Raw genomic sequence first — 10,088 nt, 5'->3', positions numbered from 1 at the left:
ATTTAGTTCAATTAAAAAGTTCCCACTGGTTGCTGCTATGCCCCATATTTTAACTGAAGGGAAACAAAAGCAGACTGATGTCCTGAAAAACTAATAATCTTTTATATATTCATGGTAATTTTATATTTTATATGTGAAAAATTTTCAACTGGTATTATTTATGTTTTGATACTAGCTCATTAACAGTCTCATTTGACTTCCAAGATGAATATTACTAATGTCAATTTCCAGCTAAACTTACCAGTTTTTCGGCATTTTTGAAAGTTCACACTGTTTTATTAGCAATTCTACCTTCAGAGACTTCCTTGCTAAATTTTGCATTTTTAGATAGATAACATTTAAGAAGACTAAGAAAGCCCTGATGATACAGGTAACTTACTGGGAATGTGTTCAAAATCCAATTTTATCTGAGGTAAGAGATCTAGGTCAAATGCATCTCTTAACCAGCTATAAGTAATGTATCTGTTGTCTTGCATTCTCATGGGACAATCTAAAGTGCAAAATTATGAGAATAATTTTTAACCTATATAGTTCCTTTGGAAAAGGTTTGAGAAACAAGTCTTTGAAGCTCAGTCATGAAAAAGATCCACAGAAGAGGGTTAGTTTTGGGTAGAGTCAAATAGTAAGTTTCTTTGTCCTCTTGGTGCTGTGTTCAATCTCCTGAAAGAGGTCATCACTCATGGCCCGACTATGGTAAGTTCCCAAGAATCCTGTGGAACCTATAGAGATTGTGGAAAATAGGAAATAGTCTGTAGGCTTCATTACATAGTGATTATGTAAATGAAGATACCAAGGATGGTCAAAGTGCGTAACCTCAAGAGCTTTTTGAGGACAAATTGTGCAACAGAAGCCAACACTACAGGAATATCTTAGAAAGACCATTTACTTCAAAAAGAATCTTTGACAGAAGGAAGCAATGAAATTTTCTAGGAACTATAGCAGCTGCTACAGGAATAGAAACTTTTCAATTGAAAGAATACTTATGGGAATAGAACCTACTATGACATAGCATTTGTATTAATAAGTAAGCACTTTCTCCATTTTTTATACTAATTGTGGGGTATATTGTAGTCAGTGTTTCTAAAGTGAAGAATCAGCCTCTGGAACAATTCAATGAAGTGATTTTCCTAGGTTACTGAGTAGGGTAACAACTCAGTTGGACAGCTTAGCCCTTTCACAGCTCTGATGACTCTGATCCAAGCATTTATGGAGAAACACTTGTCTTTCAATGGTGTTTTGGGGAAAGAAACAACTACTCATCTTAGCAGGTAACTATGTCGTATCAGGATTTAACTGTAATATTTAATAAAATTTAAAGAACCTGAAATACATACATACACGTAAATCTAGATAATGACATGCCAAATTATAGCATAGTCATGATACATAATTTTAGCATGAAAGTACATATTTCATTTAGGTACAAATATCTCAAAGATTTGGTACAATCAACATTTATTAAGAGTTGACTATAAAGATGTCTTCTTTATTACTGATATACTAAATATGAACCACTAAATTTTACAAATAATTTATGAGGCTTTTATTACATTCAGAATACCTTTTGACTTAAAATCAAAAGAGTATAAATGTTATAAGGACAACAAAATACAGTCATTGCTCTAATGCAGTTATGTTCCTGAACACATCTGGACAATTTCATAGAAATATATATATACACACACACACACACATATATATTTCATATATACATATATATACACATACATATATATTTCATTTGTCTTGATTGACATAAAAATAATATATTTTCACAAGATGTAACTATTTTGATGTTGTGATTTTGTGAACCACTTGATAACTGCTAACTTTTACAGGCAAAATGTTTTTCCAATGCTTTAAAAATCACTGTCTAATGAGACTCTTCCTTTAGAGAGGCATATTGAAACCTGCAGAGTAATTTGTCCACATTATTGGTAGTATGAACATTTTCAGATAGTAAAATAAATTCATAAAATTTGCTTGGGTTTCATGCATATGAAATCTAATAAAAATATTTTTATGAATTAAAAATTTGTTTTTCATATTAAGGCACAATATATACAGACTGACATAGTCAAATGACATTTATAATTCTAGGAAAAATTAACAGTTATAGGTCATAAGATATAGACATTGTAGGAATCAAAGATAATAGAATGATGGTCAAATGAATCCAATTTAGATTTCAGACAGAAATTGGGTTGCTCTTCTGTTGTATTTATGTGTTTAAAGACTTGCAAAATTTTCTCATCTTTTATACATAAAAATATTATTTTCCTGCATTCATTAAAAATACAGAAGTAATGATTGTTTATATACTTAATGACATCCTTTGAAGTATGTAAGCACAAAAAAGATAGGCTTATTTATTTTAAAATAAAAAGGATGACAGTAGGATTGAGACTGCCATTTTTAAGTGAGGGGTTTTTAGTACATATGTGCCAGTTAATAATCCTCCTCACCTAAGAAAAATTTGAGTTACAGATATCACTAAGAGTTTAAAAAAATACTTCTCAGGTACTCTTTTTATTATCCATTGCATCTCTGAGTTGTGTATATTCTCTTCTATAAGATTAAATATATATATATATATATATATTTTTTTTTTTTTTTCTTTGGAGATGGTGGTCTTGCTCTGTTGCCCAGGCTGGAGTGCGGTGGTGCGATCTCGGCTCACTGCAACCTCCACCTCCTGGGTTCAAGGGATTCTTCTGCCTCAGCTTCCTGAGTAGCTGTGACTATAGGCACGTGCCACCACACCCAGCTAATTTTTGTATTTTTAGTAGAGACAGGGTTTCACCACGTTGGTCAGGATGGTCTCCATCTACCTACCTCATGATTCGTCCACCTCGGCCTCCCGAAGTGCTGGGATTACAGGTAATTTGTTTTTTTATAAAATGGAATTTAAACCTGTAATGTCTTTTTGAGGAATCAAAAGTGGTCAATATGATAAATATGATACATAGACGCATAATATATATTTTTTCCAGTTTTAAGAAGTTTTGTTAAGAAGGTGTTAAAAATATTTCAAATGTAACAAGTTTAAAGATAATAAAAGCCCCAAGTATTCTAGTTATTTGAGATTACTCTTTAGTCAAACAAAAACATCTATATTATAAATCTTGTAAAACTTGAGTATCAAAGTACTTTCAGTATGCATTAATTTAATAAGTTTCAAAGTCAGAATTCTAGTCCAACTGAAACATTTGTAGTCACATATCAGGCTTTTCATAGCTTTACACTATTAAAAAACATTTTAAAAGTTAAATCAACCTAATATGTCCAATATTTCAACCAGTATCTATTTACAAAGATTTACTTAAAACTAATTTTCATCAAATAAATTGTGTTTTTTGTTTGTTTTTTGAGATGGAGTTTCGCTCTTTGTTACCCAAGCTGGAGTGCAGTGGCGCCATCTCGGCTAACTGGAACCTCTGCCTCCCGGGTTCAAGCGATTCTCCTGCCTCCGCCTGCCAAGTAGCTGGAATTACAGGCACCCGCCACCATGTCTAGCTAATTTTTGTATTTTTAGTACAGACAGGGTATTACCATGCTGGCCAGGCTGGTCACGAACTCCTGACCTCAGGTGATCCACCTGACTTGGCCTCCCAGAATGCTGGGATTACAGGCGTGAGCCACCGTGCCCAGACAAATAAATTGTGTTTTAAATAAAGTTAACATAAATTGACTAGAGTATAATGTGTAAATTATTATACACATTAATCAAAACTAATATCCATGCATGCTGAATCTCTTAAAATAGTCACTTTATCATCTAATGCTTTTCATATATATTCGACTGCATTTTGTGATTTTTACTCCCCAATTTTTTTCATGCCTATATAACTTACACCTTTACAATTGGACAGTTAAACTTCAGATAAAAAACTGGTAACATTTTCTTTTTTTAAAAGTATTTTGACTGTGTATCCATTTATTAATATTTACCAAACTTATAACTGAAAACTTTTATTAAATAGCTAACATTAGTGGTTTACTATGCATTTTATAAAGGAGAACGTAAGTGTTTGTTAAGTTGAAGATCACTGTGCACACCTTACGTTTTGACATTTCAAGATATTCAATCATTCACATATCCATTAAGTACTTACTGTATGTCCAGCACTCTTCTAGGTGTTGCACAATTTAATATGTTTCAATATTTCAACAATATGATATTTTGATACCTTTTATGCTGTGTGAAACTTTTATATGCTTTTTAGATTATTCAGTCCTTTATAATTTAAATATTTCCTCCTTCTCAAAAGTAGCTGTTACTGTTTATAAAAGAGGCACCTGTTTCTCCTTTAAATTATATACATATTTTATTTTTTGAAGTGAATGAATAAATTCACTGTTATTTCCCAACTCTCCCAACCTGCGATCCTTCTCCCAACCTCTGGCACTTGAACAACAAAGATTAAGGTAATAGGAACCCACAGAGTTTTTCTTTAAAAAAAAAAAAAATCCAGCATGGAAAAAAATCTTCTATCAGAATGGATTGAGTCGTATTCCAGTCCCTAAAGGTGAGAATGGATTCACCTTTGCCCACATCAAAGCGTCATTCAAGGAGATAGCAGATTTCCCGTCTTCAAGGAAAAACACAGGGCCCTGTGCAGTGAGAGTTGAGGAAAGTGAAGATGAGATTATAAATTTGCGAAGTATTTTTAAACTTTCAGAAAGAGAATCACTGCAATAAAAAACATGATATTTAGGCAACGCTAATAAAAATTTAAGAATATGAGAAAATTACTTTTTTTGAGTTGGACCCAAATATAGAAACATTTTCAAATGTCCTAACATTACATCATTATGCCCTAATATCTGTCAAAATAGAATTGTTTTCAATTTAAATTCTTTAAATACAGTAGCACTGCCAATGACAAATACATCTTGTTAATCTGGTAACTGCCACAAAGTTTACTTATTCCATAAAAGCATATATGCCTAATAATAGACTTAAATATATTTCACTATTTTACTCATGTAGCCTATGTCAGTACATCTGGGGAAATTATTTAAGCCAGAAACTTTAAATGTGCTCTCCAGAAGATGAAGAATATTGTTCTATATTGTATATATAGTTTAAAATATGTTTAGTCATGTGATTTTCTTGCTTATTTATAATTTAGTTGCATCAGTTATGATATATGCCAAGGTAGTTATGAAGAACGAAATGCGAAGCGTTTTCAATCTATATTACCTAGCTTGGGTAAGGAAAAGCATAATTTCAAAAACACAAGATGCAATACATATTATGTTTTCTTAATTAGGTTATAAAGTTGTTGAATTTTGGGTCTGATTTCAAATAATACAACTTGTAGCAAATTATTTCTAGATAATGGAAAGCTCATCATAGGAGTATGTAGAGTAGACAGCTTCCTATTAGTAGGCACTAGAAATTTCACAATTATAACCCAAACATATCAACTTTCTGATGAAATAGAAATATCCTGGCAGGACAGTACTCCATCTATACCAGTCATGTGGGCCTCAGTGTACATGAGATAATTAGTAGCTCTCTTCCTGGATGTAGGCTTGGCTACAGAGAGCTTAGATAGTACCTTTTAGGTCAAGGTCAGATGGAGAAAAGAAACCTTAAGAAAAGGAGGAAAGAAACATGAAGGTATCAAGTACTAGAAATGGTACACAAAGCGCAGAGAATGGCACTGATGACACACTCCAAAGATTTCATAATGTTTCTTGCTCTTTACTAAAAGTTATTTAATTTCCTGATTTGGTTCTTTATTTCTGAACGTAAATGGATAATAAAGGTGTATACAACTATGTGTCCTATGTTTTGGAAGATACTGGTTATGTTTTGAGACTAAACTAGCTTGCAGTGGCAAGCTAAGCTACAGTTAGGATTTATATCAGTATCCAGCTGCTTCATTTATCTTGGGTCGCTATGGCAAAACCTGCCTTCTTCATTGGCCTAGCATGAAATGTGACTTTTCACATGATTAGAAATACATAAGAATCTGCTCAATAAGTTGTGTATATTATTGGGAGGTGGGGATCTTTTAGTCTAATCTGTAGTCTCAATTTGTATTTCAGGGGATTTGGCTTTGTTTACTTCATGGGGACACCTACAACTAGTCCTGGCTCTAAGACAATAAAGATTTCTCTATTTCTTAGAGATAATGGCACCCCTGGGTCATATTGGGAGGCTCTGGTATCATTCATCATCATTAGTTTGACTGTACATTAGGGACCAATCCTTGGCAATTCGACATCCCTCACGATTGATCCCAGTAATTTTTAATAGCTGAAAAGCTCCGTAACTCGATGTAAGAACATGCACAATATATTAATGATATAATACACATCTCTCAGTTTTTAATTGCTTTGCTTTTATACATCATAAATGGTGACTAGAAAGTGAATGTAATCTACTCTGACATAATCATCTGTTGTTCACTGTTGCTTTGTCTCCCTTATTTAATTCCCGTCAGGATATGACCTGTATATATTTTCAAACATAGTTGTTACAAAGTATACATATCATCTGTTACTAAGTATACATATTACATGAATTGCTTCTGTGGTAAGATGTCAGCACAATTACTGTATCTGAATTTAAGCCGAAAGAGGCCACTTGCACTAACTATGGAAGCACTAGAGGCAATTTTTCATATTGGGCCCCAGTCCTAAATTACCTACTTTTACCCAAATTAGGCTTATTTTAAGATATCATTTCAAAAAGTAAACACATAAAAATGGTGAAATGCACGTTATGTCTGACATTAGGCTTTACCTGGATTTTTAATCCCGTAAGACAAGAAATGTGAATATCAGAATGACTTGGAAGATTTGATCCAGTCACATAATCTGGTCCAATAATTCCTTTCAGTGACTCTTCTTTTAGTCTCTTTAATAAAGTTGCATAAACCATTCTTTGTGAATCAGAAGGGGGTGTATACGGAGAGTCTTCTAATGATCTATATTTTCAACAGATGTCAACATTTCACTTTGTTGAATCACAGAATTTTTGATGTTTAGATTAGAAATTATCCCTGATGATTATTTAGTTCCCCTTTATTGACGGAGGCAAATCACCTTTAATTTATAGTAAAACAAAGGACTAAATGGCAGAAAAGTATGGCACTGTAAATTATTACTGCATATATGCCAAACAAATCAAGATTCTGCTAAATTCTGCTACAATTAATGAGACAACACATACTTTCAACAAGTTTGTCTATAACGTCAAATACCTTCTGCCTTCCAATTTTTATATCATATTTACTCACCTGCTGGTGGACTGTGTGCAAGCTCTCCATGCATCCAGTTCCTCAGAAAGATATTCAATTTTTAAAGGTACTGACACCTCCCGACGTTTTAATAGCTGACTGAATGTGTGAAAAGGAAATTAACATCTGATACCAAAAACTAAGATATCAGAAAAAGCAAACAAACTTTAAATGTGATTTTAGATTTACGTTTCTGTATACAGACATTATACCTTATATATAATGTACATATAGAATATTTTTTAGTATATGTGTATATATGCTCATCTGTATATTTAATATATTTAGCAGAGTCCCTGGCAAGTCGAAGTTATTCAGTAAACGTTGGGTGGATGAGTAACTGAGTGAGCGGATGAATAAATGAACTGCATAATGTATGGAGAATGGTTGGACAAGTCAAGTGATGTTAAATAGTAGCCACCGTGAGAGAGAACACTTAACTGTGACCCTGATGATTTAATCTTGAATGACACAAAGAGAACACAGGAGGAGGAGATTTGAGAAGAAACATGATTTGAATTCTGAGCATACTGACTTTTAGGCTGGAGTTTAGCAAGCTGCTGAATATACACACAGGAGTTTGAAGAGTAGGCTATGCCTGAGTATAAGACACTGAGTTACCTCCTCAGAGGTGATAGGTGAAGCTAAAAAGTGGTGAGGTTTCTGAAGGACACCGTATAGCAAGGAGAGGGGAGGCAGTGGAGCTGTGGGAGGAGAGTGGGATGGAGAGGAGGAAAAAGGGAAGCAGAGGAGGAGAGAATGAAACTTTGAGGGCTCACATATTTAGTGGGTCAGGAAAATAATGATAAGCAGCAAGACAACAAAGATGAAATTGTCAGAGACGATACATTCTTTAATATTAGGAAATTATTTCTCTTTCTAAGCTAACACATTCCCTAAACTTAGTCACATTCTCTCACGTCTCTCCTGCCCCTGCAGATAAAAACCATTCTTTTTCTTCTTGCTTAATTAAGAATTTTTCTCTTTACCTTTGTAATTATATATAGCTGAACATACTTCATTAAACATTATTTTACATCTATGTGATATATCCTACTGCTCCCATAATATCTTTCAATGTTGTTAAATGTTGCATTCCAATTTTGGTTATGCTGCCTATATAGAAAGAGATTTTTTCCATGAGCATGCTGACAATATTAATTCCGTATTATTCCTTATTTGCACTAGGCGACAGCTAGTGCTTCACCTACACAGTAGGGAAAATAAGTTAGGAATGAGAAAACCTGTTTCTCTCAGAATCTTCGGCCACATATGAACTTAGAAAAACTGCTTAACCACAGACCCTCTGCATTTGTTAAAATGGTCACCTACTAAGCCATTTAGCTAACTACTAGACTTGGAAGTAGGTTTTCATGGAAGGCACCGTGAATTTTATTTTATAGTATAAGAAGTTTTAAGTACAAGGGCTGAAGTTAAACAAGTTGTTAGAAAAGGTAGGGGTAAGGCTAACAGGTTATGCCTGAATATAAAATATTAAAATAGTAAGTAACCTGCTACTTACAAACTCCTTTTACTTTGCCTTTTCTGCTGTGGAGATTGAAAAGCTACAATATTCAGTTTCCTATTTTCTTTTAGTGAGATGTGGGCATAAAACCCTAAGGAGGACCTTCTTCCCTGAATAAAATGGTCTTGCCAGGAGAAAGTCCTTTGTGGTCTCTATCTTCCACTCTTACCTCTTTCCTGCTTAGAATGTAGTCGTAATTCATGGAGGGCTCGTATCTATCTTGTAACCATGGGATACTCAAGCAAGAGGAAATAATCCAAAAATATCACAGTGGAAAGAAGGGGAGGATCAGGGCTTTGAAGAAATCACTGCAAGGCAGTAAAAGCCCTGGAACGCCTGTCTTAAGTGTCTTGACATGAAAGATCAATAAACCCTAGGAGTTTAAGCTAGTATTAGAATTTTTATTATTTATAGCCTAACACATCTCTAGTTTATGTGCTTCTTTATTATAAAGCACATGCGCAGTAAATAGATGGATACTTGTAATAATATATTTGATACTTTCTATAATCCACTTAGAGATTATCCATCTTAGTGAAAGAAATTGCTCTAATGTCACGATGGAAGAAAAAACCTTTTTTACCTTGTGTACTCATAAAGTGCTGGAACAATGCTTTGGTACTGTCTTCTGATAGCCAATAATGCACCAGTGTAACCACATAATATTAGCAACTCATTTCGGGCTCTAAAAGAGAATATACTTATTTTTATAAATTCCACAATTTGAGGCATAGAACATTACTCTGACACACAGTTCATGTACTTGTATCTCTATACTCTGAAAGGTGACATTTATAGCAATATATGTTTAGAAAATTTTCTAAACTTAAGGAAAATTATCCATCAGTTCCTAATTCCTATTCAGATATTTATACTGTATCATCAATTATAATATAAAATAAAAGTCTTTAAGTAATATTTCACTCTTGCCTGCTTTTTTTTCTCTATTTCCTGGCTGTTTCTTCGTGTAATTTATCCCTAAATAACTCCTTTGGTCAGGTGGAGGGAGTCCCGGAATACCGTGTAGACTCTAGGAGAGGGTAAAGAATGCCTTCTGCAGTTCTTACACAGGGAGTTAGCCACTTTCCCAGGCTTCTGCATCATTTTTTCCATACAGGCTTTAAAGCAAGTAGAGCCCGAAGTTTCTCTTGTAAATTATACAAGAGTCTCTGACGGCTTTAGTTATATAGATAACAATGTCTTTTAATAGGACTTGAATCCAGGGATGATGTCTATTTTGTACTTTCTAGCCTTTTACTTCTTTCCCACAAGCTCAGTATGATGCTTTGCATACAATGGATATTTAA

At 33.7% G+C, this 10,088-nt stretch overlaps 1 protein-coding gene across 3 annotated transcripts in view; it reads right to left on the bottom strand.

Moving 5' to 3' along the window:
• Positions 1-2,771: 2,771 nt before the first annotated feature.
• WDR17 (WD repeat domain 17) overlaps positions 2,772-10,088 on the bottom strand; it is a 118,342-nt gene continuing 111,025 nt past the window's right edge. For all 3 annotated transcript variants that reach the window (XM_078002736.1, XM_078002734.1, XM_078002735.1), the window contains 4 exons: positions 9,365-9,466; positions 7,257-7,355; positions 6,761-6,944; positions 2,772-4,614 (listed from right to left, as the gene is read on the bottom strand). In XM_078002736.1, coding sequence (XP_077858862.1) covers positions 4,495-4,614; positions 6,761-6,944; positions 7,257-7,355; positions 9,365-9,466 — 505 coding nt within the window. In that variant the 3' untranslated portion in view covers positions 2,772-4,494. The remainder of the gene's footprint in view (positions 4,615-6,760; positions 6,945-7,256; positions 7,356-9,364; positions 9,467-10,088) is intronic.

The sequence above is a fragment of the Macaca mulatta genome, chromosome 5 (genome assembly GCF_049350105.2).
Source record: "Macaca mulatta isolate MMU2019108-1 chromosome 5, T2T-MMU8v2.0, whole genome shotgun sequence".
Classification (NCBI taxonomy): Eukaryota; Metazoa; Chordata; class Mammalia; order Primates; family Cercopithecidae; genus Macaca; species Macaca mulatta.
This window is presented reverse-complemented; position numbering and strand designations above follow the sequence as displayed.